General features: G+C 41.1%; 1 protein-coding gene across 2 annotated transcripts; it reads right to left on the bottom strand.

Annotated features, from left to right (window-relative positions):
• Positions 1-941: 941 nt before the first annotated feature.
• On the bottom strand, positions 942-20,705 carry LOC114553993 (phosphatidate phosphatase LPIN2). Of its 2 annotated transcripts, none has more exons than XM_028575513.1 (20): positions 20,643-20,705; positions 13,716-13,916; positions 13,515-13,610; positions 13,128-13,399; positions 12,646-12,753; positions 12,375-12,486; positions 11,416-12,178; positions 10,479-10,572; positions 10,105-10,292; positions 9,888-9,981; positions 9,713-9,782; positions 6,741-6,830; positions 5,914-5,972; positions 4,803-4,953; positions 4,481-4,629; positions 4,229-4,315; positions 3,575-3,727; positions 3,108-3,222; positions 2,597-2,700; positions 942-2,497 (listed from the first exon to the last, which is right to left on the bottom strand). In XM_028575513.1, exons 2-20 carry the CDS (start codon positions 13,905-13,907, stop codon positions 2,347-2,349), a joined length of 3,048 nt encoding a protein of 1,015 aa, XP_028431314.1. In that variant the 5' UTR covers positions 13,908-13,916; positions 20,643-20,705; the 3' UTR covers positions 942-2,346. The 2 variants fall into 2 exon arrangements, with proteins under 2 accessions (XP_028431314.1, XP_028431315.1); XM_028575514.1 differs by having other exon boundaries at positions 12,375-12,483.
• Positions 20,706-21,893: the final 1,188 nt, after the last annotated feature.

Genomic DNA, 21,893 nt, shown 5'->3' with positions numbered 1-21,893 from the left:
GCAGAGATCACCAGTCCGCCTTTCAGAAACACTGACGCCTTCATTTGTCCCACTGGAGCTCAATCTTGAGCAGCAAGCTTCCGCCTGACTTCATATGTATTGGTATATCAGCATGTTAAAGGGGGACACCACCTAAATGAAGAATTCCAATTGGTTATTTCCACGCCCTAGGAAAGTTCAATCAATATTTGTGAACATGAGCTAGACCTAGTCTCAAAACCTGAAACCAGAGAAGGAAGTCTCAAACTTGTGATCTCATCAAGTATAAAGTCTGGAGCTGCTCCAGAGACAATGAAAGGGAGACTGTTTTTGTTTTCTTTCTCTTTTATACCTAAATGAGCTTTATTCTGTTGTAGTGCTCTCTTTTCTGAAACAGAAAATGTTCATATACTCAGAACATTCCCCTTGGTGCTCTGTGTCATATACCATTTTTTCCCCCTCAATCCATTGGCTATCGATTGGAGCAATTACAGACTTTTTGCTTGATGACATCACACATTTAAGTTTCTGGACTTGTTCATGTTTAAATGTAAATTCAGATGGATTTTGATTGTCAGTGTTTCTATTGTTCATCAAATTGCTCTGAAAGTGATCCCAACGATAATGTCCCACTGTCATCGTTATAGTTGTGGTGTGTACTCATCCACTTGAGTTAGAACGATTTTTAAAACTACATTTTAAAAGTTATCATTATAGTTATCATTCTTGGTGTGGACAGCCTTTTTAGGAATAACATGTATGGGTTTTTAAAATGGGCTTAGTTCCTCTTTAAGTATTTCTTGCCTAGTTTATTTTATTGCAAAAACTATTAAACTATAGTAAGAATGCAAAAAAATATGCAGTGATAGCAATTGGGAATTTCAATTTGTCTCTTTTAATTAAGTACAAAAGAAGGAAAAAAAAAGTACATTGAATGTAAATATCAATCATTTCACACTGACAAAGATAACAGGTGGTGCTTTATTTTAAATTTATATATTTCTATACAATTTGTTTAAAAAGTAACAGCAAAATCCTCAGCTCCAATGTATTTCCACACATTTGGATGATAAGATATGCAAAAAATAATAAATATAACAGTCATCATAGTACAAAAGCACAGCGCCAGGCTAAACCACTACTGTTCCTCTCCAAGGTCTGTTTACACTAAATAAAAATAAAAAGTCATGTCTGCCTGGCCCACCTCCGCATTTATGTAGTGTACAAACATTTCTAAACTTGGTATTACGGTACCTGAAAGGAAGGCATGTTGTAGTTTCACAATGATCATCTGCTCAGATCGTGTACTGCAATCCTCAGGTATTAAGAAATACTGCTTTTGTCCCTTACAACCAACTCATACTCCATATTCATCTGCAGGCTTTGATTTAGCAGTTACCACACCTTACAGCTAGCTTCCCATTCAAAGCTCTAATTACTCAGGACTCAGGTAAGTCAAATGTAAACAGAAAACACTGCTGCTTGACAAAAACAGAATATAGCTCAACATTGCTCAGGGCGAAACCCAGTTATCTCGTACTTATTAGGGTCAAACTGACTTCAAATAATCCAAAGCTTGTTAAATACATTCTCACACCATATTTGGTTGCTTGGTACATGGAGCTATAGAAACCCTCCCTCCACTACACACAATCTCAACTGAAAGAAGGATAACAGGTTTGTTTTGTAGCTGTGTGTACCTGGGTCTGTTTGGGCTCAGAGCATGAGCTCAGAGCAGTGAACTGACAATTTCCAGCTCAGTCACAGAAAACAGGCAATAGTTTTGGCATGTGCAGAATTTAGGCATTACTAATATACAATACGTATCTAATACAACTACATTTTTATACAAATGTGTTTTTGGTAAGTGTTTGGAGCTGAAATGTGTGACAAGTGTTATACTACACAATTCAAATCCATATTTTGGAATGACTATGATACTGGATACGAGACACAATAACAAAAAACTAAAACAGTCCAAGGGCATATTTGTCCAGTTGTGTCACGTTCATTGTAGGATTTACACATTAAAATAGCTAAATATTGTGTGCACTGAGATTAAGTACTGCGTAATGCTTTTACACTCAAGTTTGAAATGTTGAGTCCATGTATATTATGACTTAATTTGGCTCGATCTTTATAAGACGGGACAGTCACCTCTTTCTGTTCCAGTTCATTCAGTGTCTTGTAAACAGGCACTACAGTTGGCAGGTCTGTCAAAGGCAGTATTCAGGCATTCTGGGAAGTCTCATGCCTTTCAGGAAAAAAAAAAAAAAAAAAAAAAAAAAAAAGAGTAAATGAAGAGAGTATATGTGCTTGCTATAAAACCTGTGTGTGTGTGGTGTTTTGGTAGATGTGGGTGTGTGTCTACAGTAGTGCATCCAGGTCCAGTTCTGGCAGAGGCTCCTTCCAATAGGAGAAACTGCTGTACTCTGGACAGTCCAAAGCAGAGGATGTGCTGCTCCCGACATACAGCATTGGGAAGAAATGTTCCACCAATTCACTGAGTTGGCTGTACCTGCAAAACACACACAGACAAATGTAGTTTTGTCAGAATTTTTCAAAGCTTAAAAAGGGCGGAAAGGGTGTTTATATCTGTGTTCTGTTGCACACTTACGAGGACTTGTTGACTTTACTCCTCTCCTGGATGAGCTCTCCTTTTGGGTTGACGGTAAATAACCTGGTATCAGGCACCCCAACCTGCTTGTAGGCATAAGCATCCTGCAAGATGTAAGGCAGCAAAACATACAGTCACACAGACTAGCTTCAGTGGGACTTTAACCTTTGCAGTATCTATGTAAACTAAAACGACTGTTTGGCTGTTATAGCACTCGTCCATAATCATAAAACATAAGCCAGTGTTAACTTTATATCCAACAAGCAAACCCCAGTACCCCCTTGCTGGAGTGCATAACAAGAAGTGTATATTGAAAATAATAAGTAAAAACATCTAAAACCCATGGGTGTGTTCTTTGCCTTTTTCCTAACAGGCATGATCTCTCTGTGATTATGTACACACAGGTTTGTGCCAGAGGCTAAAATCGTTGCCAACCTGGAATAGCTTGACTGAAAACACTTGTTGCTGAAGGTTATGGCTGTATTAAGAGCTAGTCTGCAGAGTTGCTTACGTTGGTCCTGTTGCCAAAGGCCGCGTAGAAGGGCTCCCTCTGTGGGTTGAACAGGTCCTTGATGTCACTGAGACAGGCAATTTTAAACACCTCCGGCTTCTTCTCAATAACCTCTCTGCACAGGTCAGGACATAGTCAAAATGGACATCTGTATTATTAAAATGTTTGTCTCCTTGCATACATTTATGTATTTCATACAGTGGAGTGGCGCCACGCACACACACACACACACACACACACACACACACACACACACACACACACACACACACACACACACACACACACACACACACACACACACACACACACACACACACACACACACACACACACACACACACACACACACACACACACACACACACACACACACACGAGGCAGAGCCAAGTCCAGTGCATTCAGTTAACGCTACAGTGTATTAGTGGTACACTATCTGTAAAGATGTAGTAGTAGTATTTGTTACCTATGTAGTGCTGAAAAGAGGCTGCTTGGGGCCAACAGTACAGGGCCTTGAGGGAGGACAATGCCTTGGTCATTGACCCATTGAAGGTAGTCCTTAGTGATGGCAGCCATACCTATGGCCCGTGCTGAACAATACAGGAACTTATAGCCATTTCTGCAATGAAAGGAGTGACCACATTAGCATTTTAGTTTCATAACCTGGAATAAGAAGAATGTGGAGTTTTCCACTTTTATTGCTTGTAACTGAGTTGACCTACAGCATTAAGTCACCGAATAGTTGCATCAATACTTTCCACAACACATATGTATATCCTATTTCTCTGGATTTGTGTAACAGAAGATCAGCATTTCAAATAGAATCCAATCTTTAGTCAAATAAGTGAGCAGCTGAGCTCGTTTTAAAAGCACAACATAAGGCATATGAAAATGGAGACAAACAGGGAAACATCTGGCAATGCAGATTAGCGACTCAGCTGCAACTAATATTACATCAGAATGAAAACATCAGCAGTGGATCTGATCTGCTTTTGCTTGTTAAGGTGCGAGTAATGTGTGTAAAAGTTCAGTAAAAGGACCTGGTAAAAAAGGAAAAAACGTTGATGGTTTTTGCTCTTTGACTGCCGATAATATTTTCCAAACAAGTCATTTTACATACTGGTGTATTTTGTGGTAGAGTTTGGCGATGCCTTTGTGTGTCCAGTCTTTTCCAAACTGAGGTAGAATGTGACCCAGAGCATCAGACCTGCAGCAGACAGACAGTGAAGACTCATAATACTGTAACTATGTAGGTTTAAACAATGTTCCACAGTACATCTTTAATAGTGATAGGATCTATGAATTGCTTTGGAGCCAATGGTCTATTGGGTTACATATACACCATAGCGTGCAAGGAAACAGTTGTTTTTACTTAGTGATGGTGCCGTCTATGTCTGATATGATGACGCGATCGTCCCACTTCCACAGGTAGATGGCAGCCTCACAGCGGCAGGTGCCTTGGTATTGTGTGGTCACACTGAACACCACCTTGTTGGCTCCCTCACGCAGGTTTAACTTCTCCTGGTTATGAAAAAGGAGAGTTAGCTAAAGTGGACAGAGTGGTCATCCTCTACATACATTAAACATTTATGTGGGCATCTGAATGTGGGTGTGTGTGTGTGTGTGTGTGTGTGTGTGTGTGTGTGTGTGTGTGTGTGTGTGTGTGTGTGTGTGTGTGTGTGTGTGTGTCTTACTATCTGATTAGAGGTCAGACGTAGTGATTTGCGGTACATCTGGGTGATACACTGAGTGGCGCTGAGGGTTTCCGTTGATAGGCTGGAAGGAATCATGGCTTTTCGGCCGAGGCCCGCCACTTCATCACTGTCGATGTCATCCAACGTGGCTCTGGAGAAACAACACACAAGTCAATTAACACTTTGTGTTGGGCTTAGATTTCACTGTCGCAGCGTATTTATTGATAATTGATAAACTCCAACACTTACAAATAAAATTATTTAGTGATCTGTGCATGACAGTAAAAAAAAAAAAAAAAAAAACACTCAACATGGTGATCTGTATCACGGATTGCCTTCACATATCTTAAACTTTAGCTTTGTCAAACGCTGACGTAGCTGCTCATCATGACAACTGAATATAGGATAGAATATTTATTGAGTAATGCACTATATGGACAGAGTCTGAGCACACTCTGGTGGTGCAAAGGTCAACTACATAATGATAGTTTGAATTGATACACAAAATGTCTTAGGATAAAAGGATAAAAATCCTTTTGCCCCATTTATCAGTTCTTGTGTTGAGGTGCATATGTGAGGAGACTCTTCAGTTATGTAGAAGATCCATCTAAAGGTGACTTGCACCTTCTCAAAAATTTAACTACAAGTACAAGCTATGAGAAGTTTTTGGTTTACTTGGACGGCTTTGTGTTTTCTTCTTTTGTGTTTGTCCATAGGACATAGAGTTTAAAGTAATTCAGTAGATGTGATACAAGTACCTACAAAATTATAAATCTGACATTTGGCTGCCTGGTGAGCTACAGAAAAAAGCCAGTATTTCTGGCCAAAATGTTGGCTTTTATTTACAGAATTGTTCAAGTATGTGCATTATATGTTGTTATTAATATAGTATTATATATATTATGTACAACCAAAAAAAAACAAAATAAAAATGAATAAACATGTACTGGCTGTCCTTGTATTAGTCTTTCCAACAGTACATTTGAATGTCCTTAAGTACACTCAAACATTACAAAAGAAAGCTGTAGATCAGCGGGACCAGATTCCAACTAAACACAGGACGTAAGCTTCCTTAACCGGTGTTAGATCATTGCTTAGTGAGGCGACTTACTTTACTGTGGAAGAAACAATTGCCAGCGGCTCCTCTTGCGCCTCCTTTAAGTTCTTTTGCTGAAAAACAAGATTACATTATCAGATACATTCTAACCAACAACGTCAAGTAGACAACATGGTATCATGACTTTGCGTAAACATACATGCCGACGTTCTTAAGCTAAGTGGCGTGTTATCTGTACGCATTTTGAGCTATCCGCGTGTATGTCTACGCTGTATACAGCGAGCGTAAACATACACGCTACTGGCTTGTTGACGCCGTCTTGCCGTGTTATCGCGAGAAGAAAGCTACAGTTGGGTTTAGGAAAAGAAAAACGGGGTTGGCTTTAAGGAAACGCCACACGTGGGACACAATCCCCGCTCTCCTCCTGGGTCAAAGTCCTGTGTTTTACCCATCCGCCACCCCAACCAACCTCCCTCCCTATGCGGACTCTCGCCCTTTCATACGACTCGCTACGGCGTGAATTCACACGCAATCGCAAGGTAATGTAAGTCAGTGGAGGCCAAATGGCTTTGATAAACACGCTAAAAAGCGAGTATGCGTCTTGATAACACGCCAATAATGGCATACGAATTGGCGTGTCATACATACGCCATTTCATGAGATCAGTCTGAAGTAGCAATGGTGTTTTTTTGTTTTTTTACAAACAGACCAGTTGCTTCTTCCTGTACCTAACCCGTCAAACACTTAGCATAAAACCAACCCAAGCTATGCAATGGAGATTATTGCATGTAATCATTGCAGGTGCAATATAACAATTCCTTTCTTGCAGGTACACCCGTAACTCAATGAATAACCATTAGCAGGAATTTTAAAGAATGTACCTGGTTATTATCCATGTCTCTTCTCCTCCAGAACCACCAGCGTCCAGACTTTTTGGGCATCTTGTCCTTCACCAGCCGCTCTATCGTACTCTATACGAGTAACACACACAAAAAGAAGGCAAAGAATATACAGCATGAATCCCGTCAACATAACTACAATCTTACCTGCCTTGTGTTGTTAACTCGTGAATCAATAACAAAAATAACTTGGTGATCAGTTTGATTAATCATTGTAGTGGTGCACGATATATCGGTCGCCAATATAATATCGGCCGATATGGTGATTTTTTTACACATCTGTATCGTTCCGATGTCAAAATAGGGCCGATGTGAATCATTCCTGTGTATTTGACGTGTGTGCAGGCTTAGATGTGAGTGTGTGAGAATTTAGATCTAAATCTGACCTGTGGAGGGCAGTAATACGCTTAACAGCGTCTGTACTGCTGAAATCAGAAGAAGAAGAAGAAAAAGTGTGGGCGGGGATGCTGGTTTTTGCAGATGGAATCTGCAGCGAAGTGGGACACTGGAAACTTTAGTAGTATAAATTAGTATAAATTAGGGCTGTCAAAATTAACGCGTTAATTTTTGCGTTAATTCTTTTATATTTAACTCGTTAAAAAAAAATAACGAAATTAACGCAGCTGTGTTTGTTTACTTCATGTGGCGGCTGAGAAACGTAATATGTCTCCATAACAGCAGGCGGCGCTACTCTGTATTGTTGCCCAAGTAATGAAAACCGGCAGCTGATTGGACGAACGCGTCACATTGGTTTGTTTTCTCCGGATATTGAACGCCAGACTGTCATGGCGGCCGTTCAGAATACGATCTCATATTGTACTAAAATATTTCACTGAAACATGTTTCTGAAAACATTTTAAGCGAGAAATAGGCCGTGCAGTTGCTGAATCTGTCTTCATTTCAGCTCAACACAGGTCAGTTTAGAAGATTTTCGTCAGATTTTGAGAGACTAGTCACCTCATTCCGCTCGCCATTTCCGGGTGAGTCCCGACTGCCCTGCCGCCGACTGAACATAGGCTCGTTGGAGATGAACTGCGCCTCGCCTGTAAAGTAGACGAGAGCAGGCGACAGCAGCCGGGGACGGTGACAAAAATCTGCTCTCAAGTCAGACAGTTTCTAGCCGTTTCAGAAGCCTTCAGCAGGACTAAATAAGCCAAATTGTTGCTGCTGTTGTTCTGAAAGATATTAAACATTCTGAACTTAGCAGAACCTTTCCTTGTTTGGTTTTTTCTTCATATTTGCAAAGTTAAGTGATTTAGCATTTAAATATCCATTATTACAAGCTTCAGTCTCAATTCAAAAAAGCGATTAATCGCGATTAATTACAGCAAATTGTGCAATTAATTAGTTAATTTTTTTTAATCGATTGACAGCCCTAGTATAAATATCTCTATGCACTTTATGAGAGGCTCTAGGCACTTTACACTTAAGCTAGGTTTTGCACATTTTATTTTATTAGTTATATTTGTTTAATTCTTGTATGGTTTATATTTATGTCAGGTAGCCTACTTTATGTTTAAATGTATAAATTGTAATTTGTAAAAACTTAATAAAGCTCTTTAAAAAAAAAAAAAAAAAAAAAAAAGGAAATTTTAGTAGACCACCGGATCTCGGTGGGCGGGGGAGAGATGAATGTTCGGAAATAAGAGGTTGCTGTTCGGTTGCTGCGGCCCACCGTACAGGTTAGTTTGACCAGCGGGCAGCAGCGGCGGCCGGAGCGGGCAGCAGCCGCGATCATGGGGGGACATTCTCAGTGGTGAAACGCAAACGGGGGCTGGAGTATAGCTAACCTAGCTAGGTGGAAAGCTAACGCTAGCCAGCCACCTGTTCCATCAATCCTGGTTGCAAGTGTCTGCTCATTAGACAACAAACTGGAGTACATCCAACTTAAACCAAACTCCCATCGCGAGTTCAGAGACTACGGTGTTTTTCTTGTTGTGGAAACATGTCGCCGGGTAAGAGTGGAGATTTTGTTAACACGGACTTGTGCAGAAATTAGCTGCTTGTATCCAACTAAATGCTAACTGCTGGGGAAGTTTATGACTAGTAAATGCCGACCAGTCTACATTTCACGCAAATTTACAACTGTGTTTATAATCTGCTACATGTAGCTATTGCACACACACGTAAAGTTCAGCCAATGCATACTAGCATTAGCGCTTGGTTGACTGTAAACACCTGTTTCGTATGTCGTTTTTATACATTTTAAATGTGTAACCATTACAGCCACGGTAAAATGTTGTTTCGTGTATATGGTTGAAATGACAATAAAACACATTTGGGTTAAGGTGAATGCCGCCTCACTGTTGGTCTGTAGGTGGGCGTGGCTTGGGAGTAGAGTCTAAGCAGCAAAGCAAGTGCATTCTGGGATTTGGTGTCTTTCATCCATATGAGCCAAAAACACATTTTCTGGCTTATCTCGGCCTAGAATACTTTTGGCTTTGGCCATTTAAGGCCTACTACTGTACTTTAAAGGTTTGTACAATGTTCACAGAATACAGTGACTTGGTCTCAAGTGAGTTAGATGTTTATTGTGAATACTCAGGGTTGGCTTATAGGCTCATAGTGTGAATTCAGGACACACTTGTATCCTTTTAAAAATGTATTTTTATATAAATATTTATTTTTTCTTCTGAAAATCTGATGACATATTTTGCACACAGGTAAAGGTGCCCAATATCAGTGATTTCTGAAAATAAATCACGAAAGTAAAAAAAATGCCTTTTGGAAAATAGTTCCTTATTTGATTATCATAAAAAATGTGTTCTATACAGAGATATTGACATCGGTAAATATCGGTATCGGCCATAACAGCAATATTAATATCGGTGATCGGTATCGGCCACAATTTTCACATCGGTGCATCACTAAATGATTGTAACTGAACATGAAGAAAGCCCAATTCATTTACACAATTGAGGTTGAGGTGGATAAGTGTCGAAACAATAAAATACCTTGGGAAGGCTTTTCTGGAACGTTGTCATTGACAAGACCATTGGAGCAGCCACTGCCCAATTATAATAGCTGTGAAAGATGAAAGCCAGCTGATGAACAATCATGGACATGAAAAGTTAAAACAACATTTTGTAATGCATTGCAATTATATAAGTAAACAAATCCCAATCTTACTTGGAGTTGATGCAGATCACAAGGTTTGGATCCTCAATGATTCCTGGATTGTTGGCAAAATCCTGGTAGGTCACAATGTGCTCCATAAACTTTTCTGGATTAACGGCAAAAACAAAACGACAACTGATTTGGCTCCACCGGGAGAACCTGCCCAATCCTTCATGTCCCAGTACACATCGCAGACACAGTCCAGCAGCACGCATTCACTCTCACTTACCTTTAGTGATTTGGCTGGTGTCACCCTCTTGTCCGCAGAGGGACATGCTGATGTCCATGTTGTAGGAGGTGGAATCGGACAGGTACTCCGTACCGCTGTCCATGGCCCCGCTGCCCACTGACTGAGGCGACTGGCTCCCTGAGCAGGAGCCCTGCTCCGCCCCGTGCTGAGAAGCTCCCTCTGTCTCACTGCCAGGGACAACAGACACTCAAGGTTTTCAACACTTCATAGACAGCACACTAGACAGCACACTTACTGGAGTGGTTTCAATGGTAATCCGTTACTGTGGAGATTGCCGCCTTAAGTGTTTAATTACTTAGTGTTTCATACTGTATATGAATTAAAAAGGATCCACTTCTTATGTGTCTTTTTACCTCTTGGGGAAGTAGAGTGCAGCCACCTCAGGGTCCAACGTGGTCAGATCATCCAAGTAAATATCTGTTGGTCCTAGATGGTGATTACGTTTACCTGCAACATGAATTACACATTAACCCAACTGGTGAACATTGAGATAAACGGAATTTGTTTTTAACACAAAAGGTCTAGAATGAGACTTTGAACACATCTTTAGTTTAAAAAGGAAAACGCCGACTTATTGGGACTTTAGCTTATTCACCGTAACCCCCAGAGTTAGATAAGTCCATACATACCTTCTCATCTCCGTGCGTGCTGTAACGCTGTCTGACTGCTCCAGCATTAGCTTAGCCTAGCACAGATCCTGCAGGTGAATGGTTCCAGTAATCCTACTGCTCCAAATTGTGACAAAATAACGCCAACATGTTCCTATTTACATGTTGTGATTTGTAGAGTCACAGCGTGTACACAAAACAACGTAACATGAGACACAGCCATCTTCTAACCGTAAACAAGCTGGGAACTATATTCTCAGACAGGCTTGCTGCGAGCATATCACTCCGCCAAAAGTACTATATTCTTCCGCCTAAGAATATAGTTCCTGGTTTGTTTAGGGATAGAAGATGGCTGTGTCTCATGTTACGTTGTTTTTTGTACATGCTGTGACTGTACGAATCAAAACATGTAAATAGGAACATATTGGCGTTATTTTGTCACTTATTCGGAGCAGTAGGATTACTGGAACCATTCACCTGCATGTTCTGTGCTGGCCTGATGCCGCTGGAGCCGTCAGACAGCCTTACAGCACACACGGAGATGAGAAGGGTATGTATCGACTTATCTAACTCTGGGGGTTATGGTGAATAAGCTAAATTCCCAATAAGTCGGCGTGTTCCTTTAAGGACACAAGCTAAAAAGTAACTTAGCTTAGTAAATGAGCTTAGAAAAATACTTCACCTTTCTTCTTGTCCTGTTGCTCTACTTTGGAAGATGCCTCAGAAGGGTCTGCTGAACCCTCCGTTTTGTTGGTTAAGGAGCCTCCCATTGACCCTTCAGTCCCTCCAGGTCCACGGTCCTCCTCCCCTACCTCAGCACAGGGATCTATCCCAGTGTCCCCCTCGCTGACAGGGGCACTACTGGTGGAACCCTGTTCATTTTGCACCGATAAGGCACCCTGCTGCTGTGGATTTGATAACTCTGTACTACTTGGACTTGTTGCAGTGACTGTGCAGTCTTTGCTCTCATTAATGAGTTTTATTTGTGCATTGTTTGGTTTGGTCACACTGTCAGTCACAGTGCTATTATGAACAACACTGATTGTGCTTTCTTTGCTAGCAAGATAATCTGTACCATTAATTAGATTAGCTGAATAAGAAGGTGATTCTCTCTTCTCCTCTTCCCCGAATGTGAATTCAAGTGCCTGTGTTGAGTCCACATTAGTCTCCGCTGAAGACTTGGAGAGGTCAGGGGGGGTTGAATGGGTAGTGTAAGAGTTTTCCTCCATATATAATGGGTTGGTTTGCATAGTGTCGCTACCTAGGTCTGGGGAATGAGTCCTGGGCTGTGGCCGGACCACTGTTACACTGCCCACTCTGCCACAGCTGATCACAGGCTCATAGTCCTTGTCAAAGGAGTCCTGTCTCTTAATGGTGCGGAAATGAGAACTGTTGTTAGGGGAGATATGTTGTAACTCCACTGGTGTCCTTTCAGATTGACACAGCTGTGAGGGGGAAGAGCAGAGACAGCAATTTTAAACAGCGTGTCAGCATGATATTCTCAAAATCTACAGCAAAACCTGGGTAGGCAGTAAAAGCACATCTGTGTGTGTGTGTGTGTGTGTGTGTGTGTGTGTGTGTGTGTGTGTGTGTGTGTGTGTGTGTGTGTGTGTGTGTGTGTGTGTGTGTGTGATGCCATACCATGGGAAAACCTCCCCAGTTCCACTGCATCTGAGGCCCAGACGACTCTACGGGTCTAACCAGGAGCTCGGAGTCGCTCTTAGGAGAGGATGACCGGCTGTAGAACACACTGCCGTGAAGGAGAAATGGATAAGAGAGATGAAGAAAAAAAAGGTTCAATTAAATGAATAAAATCATTAAGACATTATCTCTTTCTCAAACTGCCTCAGTGACGCTGCTCAATGCACACAAATGAATCAATCAATAAAGACATTGTATGAACCATCATCACCTTTCCATGGGTGACTGCTCTCCATCCGAGTGTGGATGAGTGCCTCTGGTCTGTGTGGCCCCCAGCATCTCATTTGTCTCCTCAGATAGCGAGTAGTACACTGATTTACTATAACACACACGCAGGAAGATATTTTGAAACTGCTGTGTTACCTTTGAAGGTTTAAACATTGATCCACATGACTCCCTGTAAAAGGTTTCTAGTATTGACAATCCCAATGCGAACCAACATTCCAGCATGTAGCTTTCAGCTGCTTTCTGCTCATTGTAGCGTCTCAATCTAATAGTGACCAAAATGGTGAAATACTATGCCACCTTGACCCAAATTTAACAATGTCAGTCACATATATTTTTATTTCAAGTTCACCTATTTCAAGTTTGCGTTGTAAAAGCAAAAGCATTGTCATTTCAGCAAGTCATAGAAATGATTTGCCAATAAAACTTTTTTCTTTTTTCTTTTTTTTTTTTTTTTAAATCACTGACCTGAGTTGCAATGGTGTGACGGGCTCTTCTTTAGCAGGGCTTTCCTGCACGGCCTGATCACTTTCTCTCTCCCACTCCTTCTCTCTTTCTCTCTCATCTGATGAGGAGCTGGCCTCTTCTCTCAGGTGAGAATCAGAACGCATGCGTTTGCGGCGACGTTTCTTCCTGCGGGCGCCAGATCCGGTGATGGAGGATCCCTCAGGGGTTTCTTCGATCTCCTCAGGGACCTCAAGAGGAATTGGGGAGGTGCACAGATGGGCTGGGACCTGGGACTGAGGTGGATAACAAATAAACGTTTATAATGATGGAAACCGATAACAGACTGCCCAAATGAAGTTACCAAAGAATTGAGAATGGGCCCATGGTCATCAAATGTTGGTCTCTTACCTCCTTGTTTTCATTTTCCTCCACAAAAAAAGCTTCTCCATTGTCACCCAGCTTCATGTGCAGGTCAACTGATTCTCCATTGATCTCAATGTCCACCTAAAATCACAGTGATGCATGTATGTGTCAAAGAAAAAAAGCGGAGCGATAGAACTGTAGTAGAATTGTAGTTAAAATAATGTAATGAGACAGAGAAACACTGACAATCTTCTCCTTGGAACGCAGCACACCCAGCTTGCCAAAGCGGACGTGAAAGGGGGAACACTGGAACGATCCATCAGGCTGTCGCACCACAATGACATCGATCCCTCCGGTGAGAGTGGCGGGGTTAAGGCCACGGTACAGCTCCTTCACCGTCACAAACACCGTCTCCGCAAACTGGCCCACAATATTCATGGTTTGGGACTGGAAACAAAAACAAGAAGTGAGAACAGTGAGGCCAAGTTTCACGAAAAAGGAACAAAAAGTGTCTGCATTCAGTATTTTCTGTTGTCTGCGGTTTGATCCTTGAAACTTTTTTTCACAATTTCAGCAGCACTCAACAACAATGTCATTCCTTGATAGAAAATATAGAAGCCGCTATTATAGAATTACAAGTTCTCACAACAACAGTCATCCAATTAACCAAACTAAAAAGCAGGTGAGATTCAAGAAATCATATTAAGCATGTACTAGGCTACATTCAGTATATATTTTATGCTTAATATGGCACTATTGTTATATAACCCAACAACATTCACATATTACAAAATTTTTTAGGCCAAGTAACCTGTTTAAACAGAAGGGTGTCGCTTGAATGACTACAAGGGAGGTATTACTAATGTATTGACTAATCATATCGACCTTTGGAATCGGATCTCGATCATGACTAATCGGCTAAAGGTCGGGGGGTCGAGATCAATCAAAGACACTTATCTACTATAAGACAAAATAAACTACTGAAGTTATTATCTTGGCCTGGCATGATGATTATGTGAAAAAGTTTACTAGGAGGAGTTCCAACGTAGATAGACACAGTGTCAAGTCAAGAAGTCAAACGTTGCCAAATGCTACTGAAAACATCACATTTGGCCTAGTTTAAACCTGTACCAACATTGCAGGACTGTCAAAGTAGCTTAGAGGGATTGAGAAAAAAAAATGGGTTAGAGGGATTGAGGAGAAAAAAAAAAAAAGAAAAAACGGGGCTTGTTAGGTCACATCTAGACAGTGCTTCTTTAAAGAAATACTATCATATTACCTTGTTATTCTGTTTTAAATTTAAATCAAAACATTTTATTATTTTTTTTAAAGATGATTTGTTTGGGCTTTTATGGCCTTTAGTTGATAAAATAGCTTGAAGACAGGAAAGGGGAGGGGGGGGGAGAGATGACATGCAGGAAAGGGTCGCGGGTCGTATTCGAACACGGGCCACTGCCAAGGACTTAGCCTACATGGGGCACACACTCTACTGGGTGAGCTAGAGGTCGCCCCAAGTTTATACCAAAATTAACCTGAAGTGAATTCTTTCATTCTGCAACAAACCGAAGCCACAAACTGGAGACCACTTTGGGAATTTACAATTTTATGCAACACAAACATAGTGTTAGAGAAATCAATACCATAGCTCGGCAATAAATTCTACCTTTGTGAAGCTTATAATGTTAAGATTTGGTTAAGAACTTGGTTACCAAACTGATCACAAGAGACAAGATTTGTGAGGATTTGTCACACTCAATTGAGTCACAGAACTACCAATATGGTCTTAACAACCCAACCAATAACCCAGTTTAGTTCTGAAAACATAAAGAGTGACTCACACACACACCTACACAATGAATCGGACATGTCTACCCTCTACAGCATCACCTGTCCAAAGTCCACATTATGATCTTATGTCTTACCCAGAGTGAAGGATGCAGATGTCCCTTCCCAACCAGGCTGTGTTCCCTTGACCTCCCTTCTGCCATACAACACCCCTATAATAGATTTTTTTTCCACCACTGGAACTCAGGAAAAGTCTCAAGAAACTTTATCTCCATTTCCACCAGAGGAACCTTTCATCTGCATTCCCCAGAATGCTTGGCCGCCTCTTAAGGCTGGGGTCACTTAACCCCTCCATATCTATCTGGAGACGTAGGGCTACATTTTGTTAGCTTTGACAACCGAGATGAGACACAAAAGTTACAGTCGAGCTGCTAAGCTAAATAGGACTTTCCACTTGATCAGTGGTCATCCGAGATGACAGCGCTTTAGTCCTTTCTGTTCTGTGCTAGGATGCAAAATATAGCAATCTATGAGAGAGTCCTAGTATATTCAGTCACACTGACGCTTCCTCTTCTCACGCTATTTCACAAGCACATACACACTATCCTGTCACACTGAATTCATACTTCCCCACTTGTACCGCACATGACAGCCAGACCAGCAGTTTCTGAAAGGCTCGGACAGGCTATTCAAACACGCTTGGCATGAAAACGCACACAAACCGTTCGACCACACAGTTTCTGGGCTTGACCACAGCTCTCTGGGCCATCAAAGATGAGGGGACTCTCCAGCAGTCATGCTTTACCAACACTGATAAATCATTCATAGGCCTAGCTAATTTGGGAGGAAGTCAAGCAAATAACTTGCAAATTGGAAAGGATATCACTGACTGTGCTGCAGTTGGAAGGGGACACGACAGAGAGGTAGGCCTGAGAAGGAAAACAATGTCTAACAAAAAGAGCAGTCATTAGAGTTGATGTAGCAAATCAGCCTAGCTGTGCAGGTAAAAAAAAAAAAAACACTCTGGTCTATCATGTAACGGAACCAACAGTGCAAATGTAAAATATGAGTGTAGCTCATGGCCTTCTGATGAGAATTAGGCTACCTCTTTCTGTGCCCATTCAGGCTATTCTATCTGTATTTGATATAAAGTGATACTTGACTGGAACTGCCAGGTCAGCTGTATGTGAAAAGTGGGAAGAACAAAAGCCTGCAGTAGACAATGGCAGTGATAGACAGCAAAACGTAGGGCAGCAGACGGATGACAGAAGCGAAAGACGAGGGGTTAATAACTGATGTACAAAAAGCTGTATCAATAGCAGCATGTTGTTTCTAATGTATTGAACATATCCCTATACTTATCCCTTGTGTGTACACTGGCATAAATCCAAGCATCACTGTCTTAATTCAAACTGATCATGTTGACACTAGGACTGCAACTAGGCCTGACAGTCGTTTACATTAGTGTGTAGATTCTTCTTTTTCTTTTATTCCTTGTCAAAAAATAGTTTAACATTCACAATTTCTGAAAGCCCAACGTGACATTATCAAATGTCTTGCTATGTCTGACCAACAGACCAAGACTAAAAGATATTCATTTTAAAATTACATAAAATTGCAATTCTGAATGGTGAAAAAGCAAATGTTTGATGTTTTTGTTAGATTAAAAAGGAGAGCAGCACCTAAATGAAGAATTACAATAGGTTATTTCCATGGCTTAGCAAAGTTAAATCAATAGTTGTGAACATGAGCCAGAAACCAGAGAAGTAAGTCTCAAACTTCTAATGCCATCGAGTATAAAGTCTAGAGCTGCTCCAAAGACAATGAATGGGATACTGATGTTGTGGACCCACAGAAGGTTTGTCTTCTTTTTATAAAACAGGTAGCTCAAATCAAGCAATCTATACAGTATATGTTTAAGTCAAGCAATGTGTAAGATTTTTTGTGTTTTGTTTGTTAAAATGTAATATGTTGTTTTCAGTGATCTATCCCTTTTAAATTATTGGAAAATCTGTGATTGCAGTCTGTATCTAATACTCATTATTTTTGTGACTAGCTACTACAAATACAAGGACAGATCAAAGCCTAAAAAACCCGTAATGCTGATGACTCCCTCTGCCGGCAGGAAGACCCAGGAAATAATGAATGACAACCCAGAGTCAATGAATGAATCCAATCTTGAAGATCCACAACTTGAACCCAGAACTCAGGGAGCCAAATGAACAGGTAAATGCTCAGCCACCTGATTCATCTACCCCAGAAAAAAATATAGTTACACATCAAAGCAATTTGCTGAGTTCATTAAAGAAAAGACACACCTGAAGGAGAGACTAGTCAAACTTAAAAGACAACTTGCATGGTCACATAAGAAATTAGAGAAACTACGGAAAAGTCTTAAAAAGGGCCAACAACACAAAAGTTGTCACTAAGAACAACAGCCCCACAGGAGACAAGAAGCCAGCTGCACAGAGGAGGGCACAGGTTACACGCTTCCTGTGTAGGGATGAAAATAGACTGCTTCCAGGAAAAAAATACCAAATACAAACAGAAGGTAAAGAGAAGAGTCCTCCAGAAAACACTAAAATAGCTCCATGTGCAATACAACTAAGAAACAAAAAAAGGAACTCACAATGTCATATAGGCTAGACCAGTGGTTCCCAACCTTTTTTCCTTGGCGCCCCCCCCTACTTATGTCTAAGAAAAGCGGAGCCCCTTCCCCCCCCCCCCGAAACCAAAGTTGATGTAACTCTCGAGATAAGGTATTATCATAATTTGTTTAACATGGGCACATTTTTTTTTTTTTACCTCAACCTCAAACCAGATGAAGACTTGCGCACCCCCTGTGATCTTTGCCGCCCCCTTGAGGGGTGCCCGGACCCCAGGTTGGGAACCACTGGGCTAGACCGTATTTAAGATTGCGTCCATTCTGTGTTACAGAACCGAAAACAAGTGATCGTGACAATTGTGCATGCATAGACCATGAAAATGTCTGCTACAGTGTGCGATCCTAAAATAAAGGATTGCGTGTATCGTGTGTGTGTGTGTGTGTGTGTACTGCTGTTACAAAGAAATTGAAATGGATCTTCAAGAAGAGAGCAATTTCACCACGTGGCAACAGCGGGAAAGAGTTAAGACCAAGTGCGGCGACAAGGAATTCAAAAATTTCCTTAAAAAGACACAAGACGGTACATGGCAAGACCTACGGAGAATTCTCAACGAGAAAGTTGATGTGCTTGCCAAGCATCATTTCAACTGGCTCCACCAAGTTGAGCGGTGCAGAAAACTTAAAAGACACCATTAGTGACACTGAAGTAGTGTTTCACATGGACTTCTGAGAATTATGCTTGCAAACTTGACACAGAAATCCAAGCTTTCCATTTTGGTAGAAGTCGTAAACAGGCTACCATGAGCTTTATTCGGGGCTGCCTCTAGCTTAACCAGTAAGAGCGTGCGCCCCATGTAGTCTGAGTGGTTGGCAGCGGCCCGGGTTCGAATCCTGCGGCCCTTTGCTGCGTGTCATCCCCTCTCTAGTCTCACTTTTCCAGAACCTCCTCCAAAGCTCGCTAAAGGAGAGTCTGGCTACTCCACACAGCATTCGGGGATGGGAGGAAAACATGCTCTGGTTTAATGGCAGTTCTTTAAACAAGTCAGAATCGTCATGGGCGGTGCTAAACTCCGCGCAGAGCTGCTGCAAAATAGTCGTGCGAGAGAAAACTCAGATTGGACAGATAGTCTAGCTAGCCCTCTCAATTTACCATGCAGAGATCTGAGGAGCAGTCAACAATATTCCTCATAAATCCACTGAATTTAAAACTCCAACACAAATAAAGTGGAAGGAAATGGAAAATACATGCATCCGGCGGAATTTCCTGCAACACCGGAGCAATCCCGGAAGTGGAACGCAAAGGTTATAGACTATCCCATCTTTTTCTCTCCCCCTGTCCTGTCTATTCACTGTCACTATCGAATAAAAGGGAAAGGCCCTCCCCCCCCAAAAAAGAGCTTTATTCTATTGTAGTGCTCTCAGTTCTGAAACCGAAAATGGTTATATACTCGTATATAACATATTATATATGTTTATATATTCTCCTGGGTGCTCTGTGTCATCTGTAACAGCTTTCCTAATTCAGGGCAGTCCACACAACACTTACGGTGCGTTCATGGACATCGGACCCGCCCTTCAATAGCATTTACTGGCCAGGCGTCCATGAGAACGCAAGGTAACGTAACCCCATTTGTTCAGGTCCTATCCTCTGAGCAATCGGCTATCCTAACCTTAACCACTCGAGGTGAAATGCCTAACCCCAACCAATCAAGCTGCTTCGTAGTGCTGGTCTTGGCGTGGCCATAGTGGGATTCGTAATTTTGCATCCCGAACATTGTGAACGCTGGCAGTCGGAAAAACAACGTAATAACGGGGGCAGTCCCTGTTATTCCCAGGTGGCATGAACGCGCCATTAATACTTGATGACATCACAAGTTTTAGCACTCTAGTTTTGGGATTTAAGAGAGAGTTGTTCATTTTAAGTCAAATGTTTGGACTGTCTTAGACCATAGAATAACATGCATGAATATTGCAAAATTTTGGGCGCAGTTTCCCTTTAAATGTCTTAAAGCCAAATCAAGTAGGCTATCAAAATATTACAACTGTTTCAGCACTGGTTGCCACACTAAATGTAATCAGTCATTCGTTATGTATACCAGTTTCCCAATGTAAAAAACCGGGTCAATAGTGGAGAGAGAGCAGTCTGTTCTTTACTGACCTTTGCCTCTAAGGAGACACAGACACAAAGGTTTAGTATCTGCCTCCTTACTCCTCACTTACATCACTGAGAAAGGCAGTCCCTCAGAGGGCACGAGAACTCATTTGAAGGTCTTGTAAAGAACTAAATGAAAGACGGCAATTTCCTACGGGATTTCTTAAAAAAGTTTTAAATACAGTTTTATTTAGAATAAGTTACCCATGTGTTGCGATATAATGCAGACTTACAACTAGAGATAAAGGACAAACTCAAACAACTTCCGCAACGGTTTTAATGTCACCGTATGGCGCAGTCCACTGTTAGCCACTGAAACTCTCGACACTTACATTAGCAAAAAAACACATTTGCTTTTTCGTTAATTCAAACGTTTTTAAACTAGAGACACGTCCCGTTTATGACAGAGCTTGAGCCACGTATTCACCCTTCAGAACTTCATTAAGTGAATTCAGTGGTCGTCTTTACGACTTGTCTTAAAATGTGTAAGTTACAGCAAGAAAAAATGATCCTAAAAATGGACATAACTCTGATAACTCTATCTAGTTAACATCTTACACGACTGCTAAATGTGTTACAGACAGTTTATCCTATCTACGTTGATGCTGAGAGAGCGTGGAGAGTATCTTACCTTTCAGGTCGCTTTTCTGACTGAGCAAACGGCAAACAACCATCCAGAACGCATCCTAGTATACTGCGCCTGCGCGCAAAACAAGTCAATTACTTAAATAGCCAATGAGTAAACTAGAAAAGAAAAGATGACCCGCCTCTACCGTTAATTGTAAACAAAGCGTTAAATTATATACATTCTTTAGGTTTTCAATGTGTCATTGTAATATAAGATAAGGAATATACAGGAATTGTATTTTACAATTAATACAATCTATAAAGATGTTATTAACATATCGTAACTTTTGGCTGCTAAGGCACTATTTCTGCTGGGAGCAGAGCCTCTTAGTTAAATTAAAACAAATCAGTTACAAAACCTTGGAAACTGATGTGTAAAGTTTAACTCAAAGACTTTTATACAAACAAAAAAAACTCTGCATACAGCATGTTGCTGGCTGACAAATTCTACTTTTAAATGAAAGACTTTTAATAATATCCATTGATGCAGTGATATTGTTATGGAAGTTATTTGAATCACAGATACATTCACTCTTACATTAAACATGTCTTGCTATTACATTCTAAAGTATATGTTACATACTAGAAGAAAGTGAAATAAATGGGCAGTTATTGTAGATTATGGGCTGCCAGTGCCAGACAAAAAGATTTTTTTTGGGGGGCATTTCAGCCTTCAATGGAAAGGACAGCCCGATATGAAAGGTGAGAGAGGGGGAAGACATGCAGGAAAATCGCCCAGGTCGGACTTGAATCCTGGACTTTCTGCATCGCGGCATACACCTCTATATATGTGCACCTGCTCTACCAAGTGAGATAACCCGGCCACAGTCTGGCACATTTTTAATAGCTCCATCAAACACAGACACAGACAACAGTGGTTGACTAAAGTGCTCCTCTGCTCTAAATGGATTCAGATGATGTTGTTGAGCAAATTTCAGTCTCTGGGTCGAAGCTTTTCTATCCACTCTGCAAAAATAATATATTTTCCTTAGGTAGTGGAAGACACATGCAGACCCAATTTAGGTCAACAGAAAATGCATTGTGTAAAGTTGTGTATATAAAATATCTGTCTATATTTTTTTTCTGTGACACTAACCACTGTGAGATATTTTCCTGTATGAGCACATGATTAACTGTAAAGCATTTGCATACCCATCACATGTGTCCCTCACAACCTAACATGTTTACATTTAGACCATACAATTTCACAGCCCTGCCACATTATTTTTGTCGTCATCATCATTCATTGACTGGT

Source organism: Perca flavescens, chromosome 4 (genome assembly GCF_004354835.1).
Source record: "Perca flavescens isolate YP-PL-M2 chromosome 4, PFLA_1.0, whole genome shotgun sequence".
Classification (NCBI taxonomy): domain Eukaryota; kingdom Metazoa; phylum Chordata; class Actinopteri; order Perciformes; family Percidae; genus Perca; species Perca flavescens.
The sequence above is the reverse complement of the archived record's forward strand: the minus strand, read 5'-3'. Positions and strand labels throughout refer to the sequence as shown.

What these genes read in the sequence shown, in the direction of transcription:
- LOC114553993 (XM_028575513.1), bottom strand. Translation starts at nt 13,907, where the DNA reads ATGAATATTGTGGGCCAGTTTGCGGAGACGGTGTTTGTGACGGTGAAG. An exon ending in ACTGGGGAGGTTTTCCCATG is followed by an intron (nt 12,179 to 12,374) that starts GTATGGCATCAC and finishes TCCCCCTCACAG; the next exon opens with CTGTGTCAATCTGAAAGGAC. An exon ending in GCACTCTACTTCCCCAAGAG is followed by an intron (nt 10,293 to 10,478) that starts GTAAAAAGACAC and finishes TGTCCCTGGCAG; the next exon opens with TGAGACAGAGGGAGCTTCTC.